Below are 17,025 nucleotides of genomic sequence, written 5' to 3' on the forward strand. Positions count from 1 at the left end.
CTCTGTTTATGCTTCTCCTCTTTCACCCTCACTCAGGTAACTGCCATAGAACCAGAGATGGTTTGGGCAGAAAGGGATCATAAAGATCCTCTCATTTCCACTGGGCCAGGTCCAGTTGTGCTCTGAACTGGCTTTAGCCACTCCAGAACAATGCAAAAGAAAACATTCCCAGTGTTCAAGGTTCCTTATTTCCCATGAGTTGCAAAAGATTTGTGTTCCATGTTCCCCGCCACTAAGCGAATAATGCATTTATAGCTTCTATACACTTCTGAGTGAGGCTGAACTCTCCCTGATTTGTTTGTCAAAGCCAGATTTTGACCCTAGATAAGCCATCTTTTATTTCATGGGACAGAACTATTCATCCACACATGCAAAAATCACTGCGCCACTTACACAGCATTTGTGGCAACATTAAGTTGCAACTGGGGACAGTATAAAGTAAACTGGAACACATTTTGAAGCAGTTAAACAAATACAGATTTGGCTTCTTTAGCAGAAGGCATGAAAATATAAACCCTGCAAATTGTTTCTAAATCAAGATATACATTTTGAACCAATTAGGGTAAATTTTAGAATGGTAATTCTATGCTGATAGGAAGCAGAGCATGAGTTTCCTCCTCATATTCAATCTGGCTAGCAGTTATTTGCAATAAATTTCATAATTACGAAGAAATTATAAATTATATATTCTATGCTTCAACATAGATTCCAGAGGAAAGAAAAGAGCAGAAGCCAGAGTAAAAGGAACTTGTCAGCTCTCTTTGCCTCTTTATTTGTACACAAGCTGACAGATGGGCACTGATTATTGTGTCATTAGATCCCACAGCTACAAGAACTTGGTACAGACTGTGAATTCACGTGGCTGTACGTGTGTGAGCCCATCTCTGCTTTCCTCATCCAGCATGGGAGAGGGGCTTTTCATCAGAGCAGATGAGTTTGATATAAAATGTGGTGCTTTAGCTCCCCATTATTAGCTGTGAATGACTGGAGAACAGAAAAGAATGTGAAGATCTCTTCCAAGTTCATTATTAACACTTGAATAATTTTCTATGGAAAGAAATATTATCTATGTCTATTTCTTCCTATTCATTACAGGTTTAGACATCTTTTTAAACTACAGAAAAACCATTACAGAGAAGTAGACTTTCTCTTAATTGTAACAAGAGTAACTATTTCAATTTGTTGAAACAAGAATATTTCATGTTATTTAAGAGATAAGGTTAGGTGTGATATGCTGCAAATTAACAAACACATTTTCTAAGAACAGATAGTTCTCACATTCTAAACACTCAAAAAAAATTTGATCAAACATCCAAGAAATACATTTTTAAAATTATAAACATCTAATTCTCTCCATTATGAGCAAAGAAATTGAGAACTAAAGTGAGAAATGTGAACAAAAACCTTCAGGATTAATTTCTTGATGTTGAAATAAATAGCTCTACCATCATTAAGAGTTCAGTGAAGTTAAAATTTCCATTAGGGTCAGATTTCTATTGGGACTGAACTGCACCTCAGTAACCACATTATCCCAGTGATCTGAAGGATTTGCTCACACTTGGAAGGGCAAGAGTCCATTGGAAAAGCACAGTAGGTAATTAACAGTTATAGAATGCCTTTGCCCATTAAAACAATTTGCAGAAATAATCTGCTCCATTGATATCTGTACCCTTACAGAAGAAGGGAATGAGAAGTACAAGAGATTGACTGTTTAAATTTAAAAATACAATTTAAGCACTAACTATCGGAGGCAAACCAAAGTTATGCCCATCTCAAGATCCCTTACCAGGGCAATAAGGAGCTCTGTTACCTTATCCAATTTTCATCACAGCCTTTTCCATGGATTTGCACACACAGTCTCTCAAATAACGAAACTTTCTTGTTGAACACTCCCTACTGTGTATATTTACCTGGTCATTTGTAATGGATCCAAATGTCCTTTTCGGAGCTGTTTTGGGCTGTCATGTGAATAAAAAAATTAGAGAGTATTTTAAAAATTGCAACATTTAGGTGGTTTCATAAATACATAATCAATGACACACGGACACATAGTGTGGTAAGCTAGAACAGCTCCTAAGTGCTGCAGACAGGTCTGGATGTGACAAAGTGCACCAGAATCTACACACAGCCATTGCATTTCACAGCATTCCACCACAGGGTTTTGTTAAATCTGTGGGGCACTGACTGCCTGGACATTGTTGGGAAGAATGGGAAAATAGATCAGCTTCTGGTTAATGCTGATAACAGACATGGTCCACTGTGTTCAAAACATCCTGTGGACCTGCACTTGCAGAGCAGTAAATTGGCAGAAAGCAGGAATTTCTCAAAGTGGGGAAGGGAAAGAATGTTGTGCTAAATAATGCTACAAACCCAACTGCTTGTGATGGAAAGTACTCAGATTGAGAGAGGCTACCAGTGATTATTCCTTAAAACACACAAATTATGTAATTGTGTGTAACAAGTCTGCATTGTTAGCTGACAAAGAGTAGATTAACACTGTCCTCACTCTTCATTCAAAAGAGGATTCTGAACCTCCAGAGAAAGCCACAGGAGCAAAGGCAGCTCATTGTTTTGTGGCTACATCTTCACCATGCACTTATTATCAATCCTTCAGGCACTGTAGATGACAAACACATCACGAGATGTCCTTGGTTCAGCTCAATGTCAAACAGAAGTCAAGGGCCATGCACAGCTCAAACTTCTACTCATATTCTACAGGAACTCATCTCAATGACTGCTGCAACAAGTTAGAAGTACACATGCTAACAATCATCTTAAAAGAGAAAAGGAAGAACAAGAAAAATATTAAAAGATTCATTTCTCATCAGAAAGTAAATCAGTAATTAATTAATTACTTAAATAAAAACCTTTAGCTGAAATGTAATTTGGAGTCCAAAAGACCCCTACAATCTTTTCAGAAAGTCCAGAGAATAATGCATGTTTGATAAATGCTGGTTATTTCACATGGAACAACACAGAAAATCTTTGCAGGCTTCTGCAGAACTTCAAGACAGGTCCCAGACACTTCTTCCTTGCCTGTTTTTCCCAGACATATGGAACTGCTCTGTGCTGTGCTGTCTGTCAGCAGAGAAGAGAGAACAGCAGCACAGCTCCAGTTCGGAATGCAGCAAACAGACCACAGTGACACGGTGGACAACTTTTCCTACAAAAGCTGAAAACTAAACTTGCAGTTTTCTTTCCAAGGCGATACTTTGGCTGTGAAATTGTGAATTGCCAAAGCCAAGTTGACGTCTTGAACACAAAATATTCCACATGGCAGGCAATAATGGATCTGTGTGCCTGCAATGGGTGCATGTGAATGCACTCAGACCCAAACCACCCTGAGTGGTGTAGCTCTAATAAAGGTCCCAAGTCTGCCATTATTCACCCAGTGTGCAATTTGCTGTCCATGCATTCTAGAAAATTACCATTTCTTGGACAGCTGTCCTGCTTAAAGACTCCACAGTCACTCCTCCCATGACATCCCACAGCTTACAACCCAAAGTTACTGGAAATAAGTGTCATTGGTAGCAGCAGTTACCTTATGAACTGAGTGGCAGAACTTCAAAGGAGAAAAATAACATTACAAAGGTAAGAATTTCTTATAATGCAGACCTCAGCAGATGCAGAGTTGCTTACAGATTTGAAACACTCTCTTTGTCAAAGCAATGCAGCCTTTTAATTTGTAGGCCAAGATTTTTAAGGCTTTTGTTCAATTTATGGTTTTCTGTCAGTGTCATGCACTGTTTCTATTGGTTTCCTTTGAAGCAAGAAAAAAGTTTAACTTGGAATAAACTGAACTTTCAGGTTCAGGACCACAGTAAAAATAGGATTTGTAAGCACCCAACTATGCATAAACCTAAAGTGCACTTTCTGCATTCAGAATCCTAATTAGCTCCATTCCTATGGAAGAGTTGAGGAAATCATATTATGAGCAATGTCTACACCATAACTTGCTACTTCTTCTCCTCCTGTACCAAAAAAAAACCCAAAAAACCAAAGAAAACCAAACCTAAAAAACCCCATAAACCTGAATATTTTATTTTAATGGAAATTCACTTCATCCACCTCTACAAACTAGGGTGGCAATAACGGTGAACCCACATTGCTGCATTAACAGGACACAACATTTCCAAGAAACTCCTTTCAAGGAACTGGGCCATCACTTGAGTGGTCTTTCACAATGCACTGCAGACATACAATTATATACTTCAGAAAAAATATGCAGCTACATCACAAAACTGTAAGGAATTTATGCTCACAATATTCCTGCTGCATAAACAGTTGCGGCTAATTAAAGATGGGAAATTGAAGTACAGAGACACTTTTATTAATTGTCCAAAATTTGTAGCTGGTCTGAAAAAGCAGCCACTTCTGAGTTACTAATCATGTTTAAAATTAAATTTCAGAATTTTAAACCACAGAAACTGTTAGAATGCCACTTTAGGAGCTAAACTTTAGAATTGTAAACTTCAAGCAAATGTACTTCATTTAGAGACACTTTGACCAAAACAAGGGAGGTCAACGGCTGCAGGTAACAACCAGGGAGGAAACCTCCCCTCTTAATCTCCTCCATTACAGTTGCTCAGAAATATTCACAGACATCCTCCTGAACAAAAAGCTACATTTTCAACACCCTGAGGATATTCAGATTAAGGTATTAAACATGTTTGAGCTTTGCTCTGAATTCCCATGATAAAGCTCCAGACACCTGACGTTTCTGCCTTTGGATTCACTCACTATAGATATACAATGAAGAGAAAAAAAAAATTAGGAATTATATCAGGCAACAATACAGCCAACAAGTGCATTTTGATATTTGCATTATACAAGGTGACAGTTACATATTTGCTCTGTTTCCTGGCTGGGAACAGGCACAGAACCGAGGATGTGCCAGGAAGGGAAATAAATGAGTGCAAGGCTCCAGTGCAGCGCTGTGCCTTTGGAGGGAAGCGCTAACAATCCTGTTCAGCTGCTCAGAACAGCTCCTAAATCACAACCTCCTTGTGCCTCGACAGCCAAAGGCTCTGCCTGAGCTCCCAGTGGCACATTTGGGGCTCGGGGTGAGCCCTGCCAGGTGTTGGTGAGGGGTGAACCTGCTGCGCCCTCCTCTCACAGCCTGCACAGCAGAGCTGCCAGGCAGGAGGGGATTAAACCTGACAGCCACTTGTACAGCAGGAAACACAAACATCCCAGACAGCTCTGAGAATTCCTCTCCCCTGCAGCAAGGGCTGTGCAGCATCCCCAGCTGGCAGTGACTTCAGTGGGGATGGGGGTAATGGGTGTGTGTGGATTCAGTTTGTGGCAAATGGGACAACAAAATATAAAATACACTGGAATAAAATAGACTTGTGTCACAGACATGTTTTATGAAAAATCCTTTCCTTAGGATTTTTTTTCCCTGAGAAGCTGAAAGGTCTCAAGAACAAAATGTAAACAATGATTATCTGCTGCTGTGGAATGCAACAGGTGCATCTGTGATTGGTCTCATGTGGTTGTTTCTAATTAATGGCCAATCACAGCCCAGCTGGCTCGGACTCTCTGTCTAAGTCACAGCCTTTGTTATCATCCCTTCCTATTTTATTCTTAGCTAGCCTTCTGATGAAATCCTTTCTTCTATTCTTTTAGTACAGTTTTAGTATAATATATATCATAAAATGATAAATCAAGCCTTCTGAAACATGGAGTCAGATCCTCGTCTCTTCCCTCATCCTCAGACCCCTGTGAACACGGTCACAGACTTGTGCTTTGCTACAACCATCTGCAAATCAGCATTCATTAAATTAATGTACAGTTATTATGTCATTCCCTCCTATACACACATGCACACACAAATTCAGTGTGTATGATATCTTTAAATGCATGGCATCTTCACTAAGAAAAATCCATATTCTAACCTCTGATGCTGCAGCTTTTCCAACAAGTTGTTTAGCGAGATTGTCTTCCTTGACCTAACACCCTCCTAAAGCTCAAGTTCAGCTGGCAGCAAAATCACTGTGCCTTCCCTCAACGCTTACACTTCTAGGAAAAAATGCTGACAAAACTTCCATGAGAACAGCAGGAGCATCTCTCACACACACGTGGAACCCCCCACACTTCAGAAACACAAGGAAATTCCTTCATGACCAGGGACAGCTCTTTAATGTCCATGTGCCACTGCTTTATGAATGTGGATTCAAAAATCCACAGCCTTAACAGAGAAAATTCACAACCCATGTGGGCAAAAATATAACAGGGTGAGAAATAAACTCCAGCAGAAAAGAGTTTACATCCTCCACTTGGAACAGATTTCCCCCAGCTTCCACAGGCAGGCTTTAGGAATTCTAGACCTGTCACAAGCACTGCAGAAATGACCTGATCATAAGCCTCTCTCAAGGCCTCCGCTCGGCAGGGTTTTGTAAAAATCAAAATAAGAAAGAGTGCGTGAGTGTGACATTTAACTGCCACGGGATCGGGTTTGCTTCTGAAAGAAATAAAGCCATACCTTTTCAAGGAATGAAAACTTATCCTTTTTTTATTACTCTCAGAAAATAACAGTGAGACTCCCATATTAAACTGTAAAAGAATGTGACGTATGCAAGATGCCACTTCACTGCACATGGGAAGATAATAAATAATATTGCAATTTCAGAGTAATAAATGGGAGATGGTGGCTGAGACGACAGTGACACTGCTAAAAATAGTTCCAGAGAATCCTGAAACTCAGTAAATAGAAGTCTTTTCACCATACTGATCAAGGAGTGTAGGGGATAAACCAAAAATGTATTTTCTGGTGCTGGATTTCTCAGGAACTTGACTTCTTCCTCCTCCAGTGTTACTGACTCCTATTTATCTGACTCACTAGAACAAGAGCAAGATAAAAAAGGAGAAACATTTCTTTACTGTAAGGCAGCAACTTGAGTCTGAAAATCAATTTCGAGAAGAAATCTCTTGCTACCTGTGTGTATTGAAAGTTCTAGCAAATAAATTGTCCTGACTTTCCAGTTAATGAGTTATATTCTGAGAAAATGCTTCCCTGTGAGTTTGGGATCAAAAAAATCTTAGAAGTGTATTTGATTTATACTTCAATATATAGTTTTACTCAAGAATATATTCCTTTCTAAAAACAAAAATAAAATTCCAATTTCACTCTAATTGAATGTGCTTGAGCTATTTCTCGGTCTTAAAATCAGAGATGGAATTGAAGTAACTGATTTGTAAGAAAGAAAATAAATTTAAGAATATTAGAATGGCATGTTTACAAGGGAAACACCAAGCATTCATCATTCCATTCAAGCCTTTCTGCTTAGTTTTTGTCCACTGTTTATATTCCCCTAATAGCAGTTTAGTCATGAATATATACTAAAAATTGTAGCAAATGGACAGGGATTTTTTTTTTCCCCAAAAGGGGAAAAAAAAAAATCAAAGAAAACCATGAGACCAGAGAACACAACAAGCCAATATTTAAGCAGGAAGAACAGCAGCTTCAGAAGGTAAATATAATATCCATCTCCTGCTGCAGAGATCTAGATTAGTCTCACGTGGTAACGGGAGTCCTCCAATAAATTATAAACTGAGACAAACCCTCCCACAGCTCATGGGAAAAAAGCAGAGAGTTGTGAATGTTGGGAATAAAGGGAGTGATGGGGTGGGTGTCCTCAGCAAGGTTAATTCCAGAATAAATACCACAGCTCAGGAGTCATTTAGCAACGTGAGTGCCCTCTCACAAAGTGTGCTACTCCAGAAAAAGCAAATTAAACAAAGCTTGGTGAAGCCATTTCTCTCCAGTAATGGCTCCTACAGCCCAAGCCAAAGGGAAAATCCAACCTTTCCCAGGTCTGGGTGCACACACAGTACTTTCCTGAGCTTAATTCAATCACTGCCCTAAAACAGATGTTCCCAAACAGCAGCTCACACATTGTTTGTGGTACAATGAAGCTCTGCAGTAGGCACACACAGAAATTGGCCCTGAGGCCCCTTCTTCAGCCAAAACCATGAACAGCTTTGGGGCAGCTGGCACCATTGCAGGCAGGAAGGTGTCAGGGTGGGAAACCAGAGCTGAGAGCATCCCCGGAGCCCTCCCAGCTCCCACTGTGACCTTAAACACCCCATCAAACACCCAGCAGTGTGCCCAGAGAGCCCCTCCTGCCTGCACAGCAAGGACAGCATCTCAGGCTGGACCAGGGACAGGACAAACCCTCTGGGGATGAGAAGATGCTCTCAATAATCCAATGGGAAATTAAGCCTTAAAAAAACCATGATGTAAACAAGTGATTCCACCAAACCCAACCCAATAAAATATTTCATCCTGAAATGAAATATAACTTACGTCCATTACTTGGGAAAATGACCATTAGCATGGAATATAAAGCACAGCTCAAACAATTTAACTTAAACAGTCTTTGAACAACTTTCAACTTAGACACAACGACTTCGTCTATACCTTGATTTGTACACTTAATTGTTTTCTATTTCTTTATCTTAGAGGGTTTAGCATATTATTAGGATTCCTGCATATTGAGGTATTAAGCTAAGAACAATAATTCAATGTATTATGTTGATGAAGCAGCCAGCTAAATAAACAGTTGATTCTGAATTCAAAGATTTAGTTGGGCATGTTACTATTTTTAAAACATGCCTAGGATGTTCCACCAAATACTACATCTGTCATTATTCATCAGGTTCACAGATACTGAAAGAACACAAAACAAGTGCTCTCCAAGACAGGATTGAGTCAATTTGCTCACAGAAATCTGCAGGACTGCTCTCTACAATAAAACAGGTTTCAGTTGTTATGTGGATTCAAAATAGAGCACTAGCTTCAAATCCTAAGGTGACACTATAAAACTAAATTTTTTATGTGTTCTACCTACAGAGTCAAAGCTCTGCTTCCACACTCAATTAACTTTACTGGTAACATAAGAAGAGGCCTACTGTGGTTATATGTGGAAGCACCCATTGTGAAATGTAAAATTAAGTGAAACCTGTTTTGAAATCCAGCATTATGGCTCTTAACAAAACAGCAAACCAGAACTAAATTAGGGAAAGTGACTGTGACAGCTGAAGCCATGGAGCTTCCAAGAGGGCTCAGCATTATTAAAGATTTTCCTTATTATGCTCTTAGGCACAATCTGATTAGTTCCAACAGCTGCCCAGCAGGAAAAGCCAAGCCACCATTCCCAGGAACACTCAAATAAAGCACCTTTAGCTTCAGCGATGGCAGACCCAGGTAGCAAACAGCACTGCAGCACCAGCCCTGCTCTCCTGATGGACAGTGATGTCAGAATTTCAAATCAAATCATGGCAGAAGCTCCTGATCATGCAAGCTACTAAAACCTGTCCTGATGGATAAACTTGTTCCACAAGAAATACACAAAGGAAAAAAAAGAAAAAAGGAGAAAAAAAAAAAGGGAAAAAAATAAGGGCGGAAAAAATCCACTGTGCATAAATGTTACTCAAGTCTTTGTTAGAGGCAATGAGTAACAAAAAGAATTTTCTTTGCTACTTTGCCTGTGAAACTCAGTCGCCTGAAGCATATGCTGTGCTGTGATAAATGTGCCATTGAACTTTAAAACAATATTCAAAATAGATTCTGGAAGACTTCACTCCTGTTTGCAGAACTCTTGTAGTATTGTCTGAATATTACAAGAGTGATGAGGAGACTGATATTTTTACCACTTCTTCCAGTGCCCTGGATGGTAAATTAGGATTTTAAGAGCCACAGACACAGCACTGACTGTGAAAGGTTCCAAGCCTGGGACACAGATTTCCAGCCAGCTGGAGCCCTGAATCACACACTCCATCACCAAATAATTTTGAAGTTTTTATTAAAGGTAATCAATAAAAACCACACAGGTTTTAATTCTACAAAGATAACTTCACTTCTGAAGGAGGCTTGACTGTTCTTCCAGTTCCTGAACATAGGAAAACTTAGGAGAAACCGTATTTCTAGTGTTACAAAGTTTTCTGCCACTGGGCAGCAGAATAAGTTCTGGTTGTACCTCTGGGCTTTACTTCCCACCTTAGCTCAAGCATATACAGATTTAAAATAGAAACCAAATAATTTTATTTCTGCTTAATGTAACACAATGGACAGGGATATTAGTGAATAATGTTTTTGTACAGTTTCTCAGCTCCTCCATGAGTTTATAAAACTGTATACTATTTAAAGTTAAATAATAAAGTTGAAGTCTTTTGTCACTGCATCCAAAATGCTGTTTTTATAGTATAAGGATGCCACCAGTGGACTGATGTAAAGAGAAATTAAAACAAGTGATCATTACAAAATGTAGCATCTAAAACTTTGACAATATTCTAAACACTCTGTCACAGACATGTTTTATGAAAAATCCTTTCCTTAGGATTTTTTCTCCTGAGAAGTTGAGAGGCCTCAGGAACAAAATGTAACCAATGGTTATCTGTTGCTGTGGAATGCAACAGGTACATCTGTGATTGGTCTCATGTGGTTGTTTCTAATTAATGGCCAATCACAGTCTGGCTGTTTCAGACTCTTGGTCAGTCACAAGCCTTTGTGATCATTCTTTTTCTATTCTTAGCCAGCCTCCTGATGAAATCCTTTCTTCTATTCCTTTAGTATAGTTTTAGTATAATATATATCATAAAATAATAAATCAGCCTTCTGAAACATGGAGTCAATATCCTCATCTCTCCCCTCTTCCTGGGACCCCTGTGAACACCACCACAACACTCAAATTTTAAAATCCAGAATTTTTACAAAATACAATAAAGATACAAAATCCCACTGGAAAAACTGCACATATGGGAAAAAAAACCAAAACCATCAGATAAGAATATCAGAATCACCACTGCTGGGCAAGAAATCTGTGAGCCTCAAACTGGCAGAAGCTCAGGAACAGATTGGGAAAAGATTCTGGTGATTCCCAAGTGTCTGATAACAAATGACAGAGACAGATCCAAGATCAGAGGAAACTCGGTTTCATCCTGCCAGGCCAAACTCGGGCCAGCCCAGAAATCAGTGCCTGCCCCTCCTCTTCCCCTTGAGAGGAAGATGCAGACTTCGGGAACAGAGACAAGCAAAGACTGAGAAGACCAAAGCCCAGTTCAGATGATAAATTAAGGTGCCCAGCAAAGGTCATAACATCTTCACATAATGCACTTCCAAACCCAGACAATAAAAACCTCAGAAGCAGATATTAAAGCAGATATTAAAACACACACACACACACTAACAGGATTTTCTCTTTAGCTTTGCCAAAGGTCCACTCAGACACTGAACTCCACTGCCAAGCTGGCAGTTGAAGGTTTGAATTATTCAAATGACAGGTTTTTATGAGGGAGGGACTGGACTACCTCAGGATTTAAAAATAAGCATTAATGTAGAATCTTACAAAGAAGCAGGCACGCTGGAGACTTCCAGGAACTCATTTGAGTTCTGATATTGTACAAGCACAGTAAGTATCTTGGATATTCAACATGGACAAACACGTCATTTATGTAAAACAATAAAAAGTGTGAAGCCATTTATGGTAAAACAATAAAAGGTGATAGGAAAGTTCTATCAGTATTTTAGGCTCTATTTTTAAGACTGACTTTCAAATTATGGTGTCCACAATAGTTCTTGGCTTTCCCAACAAATCCCAATTCACAAAAAAGTCACGTGTAAGTGCCAGAGTGCTATTTCTGATGTTAGATGGGAAAGAGGATGAGGAACAAAATAGAAGTTACTCCTTTGTTTATACCTTTAAATCTGCTGCAGTAAATTATCTTCAAAAACACCTAATGGAAATGAGGATGGAAATTATATGGCTTGGCTTAGGATGAAAAGGAAAATGTATTCTTCCAGTGAAAAAGCCATATAATATCCCAGTCTGAAAAGCACAGAGGAATATCCTGACTCAAAAGAAAAAGAAGAGGAAAAAAAACCCCAGAAAACGTCAATTTGCTTGAAAAAGCAGAGGAAAAAAACTACAATTATTCGACTTTGGAACATCAGCAATAACCAAAGCAAGAACACATCACATTAATAGAGCCAGCAATTACAGCACAATGAGAGAAAAATGTATTTCAATACTGAGAGCTGATGACTCAGAACTCATTTCTTCTAGCAATGTTGCTTTTTGTTTCTCCAGAATTGTCTGAAACAGTCTTTGCTACATGTCCCAGCTTCAAAAGCTCCACAGGACTTAAGTGTTCAGACCAATTATGTTTCTGGGTTAGAGAATATAAATTATTTTGCAATACACCTTTCTTTCAGGAATAAAAATAACTGTACTAATGCAGTCAAGTGCCATGAACCGTAGCTGACACTTGATTTAAATATATTTTTGGTAGCTCTTTCTTCTTAAATGGAAGGAAAGTGTTCCATACAGTGTATTTGGGGAAAAACTAGCTAGGATATTTAAATCTTTATTACTAAAATCCAATATTAGAAAGCTTAAAGTAAATATAAAATCAAGACTATATTATTGTTATAAAAGCTACTTTAATATTTTAATTGTGTATTTCATGACAAATTAAATCAGGAAAAACTGAAAGTACTTCTCCTATTTTCAAAACACATCCTAAAAATTGGAAATTTTAAAATCTTCATCACCCCACCATGGATGGGATGAAAAATGAGTCTTAGAAAAGTGAGTTGGACAAAACAAAAATCTTTTGCAATTAATATTCACCTTTTATTTTTCTTTTATTTACTCAACATTTTGAAAATAGCAGAACTTTTTGATCACCTCACAAGTACAAGTGAAAAAAGACAGCTATTCCTTAAAAACTTGGAATTTTAAATGATCTGAATAATATTAGGATCTGCTGAAAATCCAATTCAAGGTTTCTCATAACAAAATACAAGTAAGCCTTGCATTGATGCATCCATTACAATAAGCAAAGGAAACAGAAAAAAGCAATCCTTGCAAAGTTATTCTGAAAGAAGAATTACAGTGGATCCAAAGAACTTTTACAGTGCAAGCAGTAACCATTAGCTGATACTCTTGAAGAGCTTGTGATAATGTTTTTAATTTGATTGAAAAAATAATGGTCTTTAAAGGGTGGTGACAGCTTTTGCTGACTTTTAACAACAAAAATTACCAAAAAAAGTTTAAATGCTGTTGGATAAAAGATGATCAGTGTATCAAGCAGATGCACTAACATAATTTATAAAGAAATGGTCTGAAATTCAGACACCTGTTTCAGGTCAGTCTTTAAAGATAAAATAAGGGCCACAGACAGGCATCTGTATTCACAGATAAAGACACAAAGAATATGTAAAAATAATGCCCCAACACCATGGCAATACTGCAATGGCATTTGCAAAAGGCTCCTACCTCTTTCTTTAGTGATGTACAAAATTATGCCACCTTTAAAACATGGTAGATTTTCAGGAAAAATTTAGGGCACAGCATCATCTATCCTGAGTGCACCTTTATTCCCTTTTGTAACTTCACGTGGCACTGCATGCTGGCAGTTCCAATATCAGTCATCTATGCAAACCAGAGTACAATTTCATTTACAATTTCATTTACAAGGCCTGTTTTAGTGCTTTTACTGGGGTTATCAACAGAGAGCAGGATAGATCATGCAATTGGCAATTTCTTATGCATTTTTTCCTTGATGGCTGTTGGGAAAATGTTCCTTTCTCTGTGCTGCCACACACATGGAATCTGTAAACAAATCCTGAGCCCTGTGTGCTCAGGAAGCATCCCCACATCCGAGCTAAAGCTGATGTGTGTGGACATCAGCTAAAGACGATGCTGAGCTGAGGCAGATGAAGAGGAGCTCTGTGTTTGACAGATGGGTGCCTCGCAGCCCCAGCCTATCATCCTCTCCCCTCTGAAACATGCTAACTTATATATTATTGCTTGCAGCCCCAATATCAGTCATCTATGCAAACCAGAGTATAATTTCATTCAGAAGGACTATTTTAGTGCTTTTACTGGGGTTATCAATCAAGAGCAGGATAGATCATGCAATTGGCAATTTTGTATAAATTAAAACAATTTTACCTTGATGGCTGTTGGGAAAATGTTCCTTTCTCTGTGCTGCCAAACACACAGACTTGTGCAAACAAATCCTGAGCCCTGTGTGCTCAGGAAGCATCCCCACATCCGAGCTAAAGCTGATGTGTGTGGACATCAGCTAAAGATGATGCTGAGCTGAGGCAGATGAAGAGGAGCTCTGTGTTTGACAGATGGGTGCCTCGCAGCCCCAGCCTATCATCCTCTCCCCTCTGAAACATGCTAACTTATATATTATTGTTCCCTGACAGCTCGTGTGAAAATCAGAGCCTGGCATGCAGAAAGAGACACCAACTTGTCCCTCACCCTAACTCACTGAACTTGCTGTGCCTGCAGCAAGACTTTCTCCTCCAGTCCTCCCTGAATCCCCAGAGGGACGTCAGGATAACGGGAGCTGACAGTTTTACAGCAACAGTGCCATAAACCACCCTAAAGGAGCCTTGTATCAAGCAACAAGAGGCAATTACCTTGACTCCTGACTCACCACCACCAGTCAGGAGCAGGGTTTTATCTCCTCACTGACACCAAGTCACAGCTGCAGCAATGCAAATCAGTTTTCCCTTTTAAAGCTCAGACTTTTTCAAAATAATCTGCACAGATGACCACTTGTCTGTCCAGATCTCTCTAGACAAGTTACCACTGAGTAGTGTTTTTATTTTAGCACAAAATCTTCTCTGAAGAATCATATACTTTGGTATTTTGGATTGCAAGAAAAATGAGCAAATGGGGAGGAGAATTTGGAAGAAGATAGATGTTCAGCTACAGCATAAAATAATGAAAATAGACTTACTTTGCAAAGGTGATGTAAAAGCTTCAGATGATAATTAAGAACATTTCAGGTGAAAAGCATGCAGGGGGAACCATCCACATGAAAAAAAAAACAACTGAAGATGTGTTAACTTTAACCAAAACACTGAACTTCTATCAGCAATGAAAAAGGAAAGGTGTTTTGGGTCTGACCTATTCCCCCACTGTGGATTTAGGACAAAAGTACTTGGCAGCACTCAAAAGCAAAGACAGCCTGTCTGTCCTAAAAAAAGCCTCTCTTTTAAAGGGCAGCTAAAAATTACCTTAGAAAGACAACATGTCCAGCTCTCCCTATTTATTAAATTACCAGCCCTAGAGAGTGACCTTAGAGCTTGACTGGAGCTCAACTCCAAAGCAAAAAAACTGCCTAAACCTATTTTTGAGTTCCCTAAATCCATAAACTTCCCTTTCTATGCTGGCACACAAAATGAGAAAGAAGAAAGAGTACTGACCCCCAGATATCTGCAGTTTAATCCCCCTGAGAGCTCCCAGTGAGGGTGGGATCAGCCTGGGCTGTAAATTGTGCTGAGGAGCCCAGGGAGCCACAGGCTGGGAAGGGACCTCTGCACATGTCCTGCTCCAACCCCTCTGCCAAAGCAGCTGCACAGCATCACACCCAGGTGGGGTTTGACTTTTTCCAGGGGATTGTGAAGTAAAAAAACCCCAAACCATCCCCTCTCCAGCAGAAACTCAAAATTTTAGTCTAAGCTACTTGACAGCGAGAAGGAAAAGAAACCCATAATAATTAAAAATAAACAACCCTTAAATGCCTTTTTAACATGCATGTTATTTTTACCTTGTCTGTAAGCACTGCCAGATCCAGGATCTGGTTTTACATAATTTCTCAGTTTTAGGCACCTAAGTGCTATTGCTACCTGTACCATCAATATGAGTGTAATTTTACTTTCGTGGCAATTAGTCTTGAAATATCACTGAACAACTAATGTTTCCTAAATGAGAAGAGAATATATTGTTCTTGTCTATAAGGAAGTCAAGAAATTTCCTATCTGAATCATGGATTTTCCTGAGTATATATCAGTCTGTAAAACAAAAATTCTTGAATAACCATCATCCTATCAGCCATATTTCCCTCACAAAATTGCTAGAAAGGGTTGGCAATAAAAAAAGAAATCAGGAAGTGCTAGAATATTTTGTTCTTAGAGTGTTGCAACAAATTCAGAAATACTTTTTGATTTGTAAAAAAAAAGTAAGAAAAATTAAGTTGAAATTCCTTATTTGTATTAGTGTTTAACTACAATATTCAGTAAGACCTGGCAATGTTAATAAATATCTGTTTACAAGCAGAAACAAAGCTCTGTGTTGGCAGATCTTTCACAGACTGCAGATGTTGGCAATAAGCACCCCAGGCTTCCTGTGACCCACTGAAGGGCCAATAAAGCACTGCCCTGCCCTGTCCTGCTGCTGGAGCCCCACAGAGGATCACCCACGTCAGTTTAATCCGCATCCATTCCAGTGGGACAAGCATGGGACATGGCTTGAGATACCCTCAGAGGGAGGTGGCTGCTTTAGCTCCCTCTGTGGGGAATGAGAGCACAGAAAAGGACAGGAATGAGAGGTCCAAGCAGCTCCTGTTTGGGACACCGAGGTTGATCTGGTGAGCTAAGAAAATCAAAGTTTGTGTCACTGTGCAGTGACTTTGCAGGGACATTAACCACTCTGTCTTGTTTTTTTCTCTGTGCACTGAACCCCACAGGTGCAGCACTAAAAACAAACAGAGCATTACAGACCAAACAGACAGCATTAAAAACAACAAAGATTGTTGGCCTCATCCACTGTTACACTTTTGATTTTCACATTTGTATCCCTGCTTACCACAGGATTATCAACAAAGATTTCATTAACATGACTTTCTGATACACACTTAACTACAAATCCAGTCTCAGTCTATAATTCTAAGTACCCTCCTAGATTTATTTCTACATAAAACACATCTTCCACTCTTGATCTTGACAGTGATATGAGTTACTTGATCCAGGACTGCTGCGAGGCTCAGAAATAACCAGCTGCAAACATGAAATATGACGCTTGAAGTGTGATGAAGAACTGTGATTTCCATCTTCCATGGGTCATGGAATTGACAAACTGTACCAGAAAAAGGGGATATCTTCTATTGAGAGGCATCACAAAGATGATCTAGAGCAGCCAGATGAAACCCTCCCATCAGAGGCAAGGCTGGCGTGGTGTGAGACTGAGCAGGAATCTATTTTGTCAGACTACAGAGGTATGA

At 39.2% G+C, this 17,025-nt stretch overlaps 1 protein-coding gene across 5 annotated transcripts in view; it reads right to left on the reverse strand.

The window, feature by feature from the left end:
- The window catches only part of PCDH11X (protocadherin 11 X-linked), a 420,711-nt gene that overhangs the window by 353,505 nt on the left and 50,181 nt on the right, over positions 1 to 17,025 (reverse strand). For 4 of the 5 annotated variants that reach the window (XM_030967925.1, XM_030967926.1, XM_030967928.1 and 1 more), the window contains one exon: positions 1,911 to 1,958. The exons of the other annotated variant lie outside the window; for it this stretch is intronic. In XM_030967925.1, coding sequence (XP_030823785.1) covers positions 1,911 to 1,958 — 48 coding nt within the window. The remainder of the gene's footprint in view (positions 1 to 1,910; positions 1,959 to 17,025) is intronic. 5 annotated transcript variants of the gene reach the window in all.

The sequence above is a fragment of the Camarhynchus parvulus genome, chromosome 4A, assembly GCF_901933205.1.
Source record: "Camarhynchus parvulus chromosome 4A, STF_HiC, whole genome shotgun sequence".
NCBI classification, from domain to species: domain Eukaryota; kingdom Metazoa; phylum Chordata; class Aves; order Passeriformes; family Thraupidae; genus Camarhynchus; species Camarhynchus parvulus.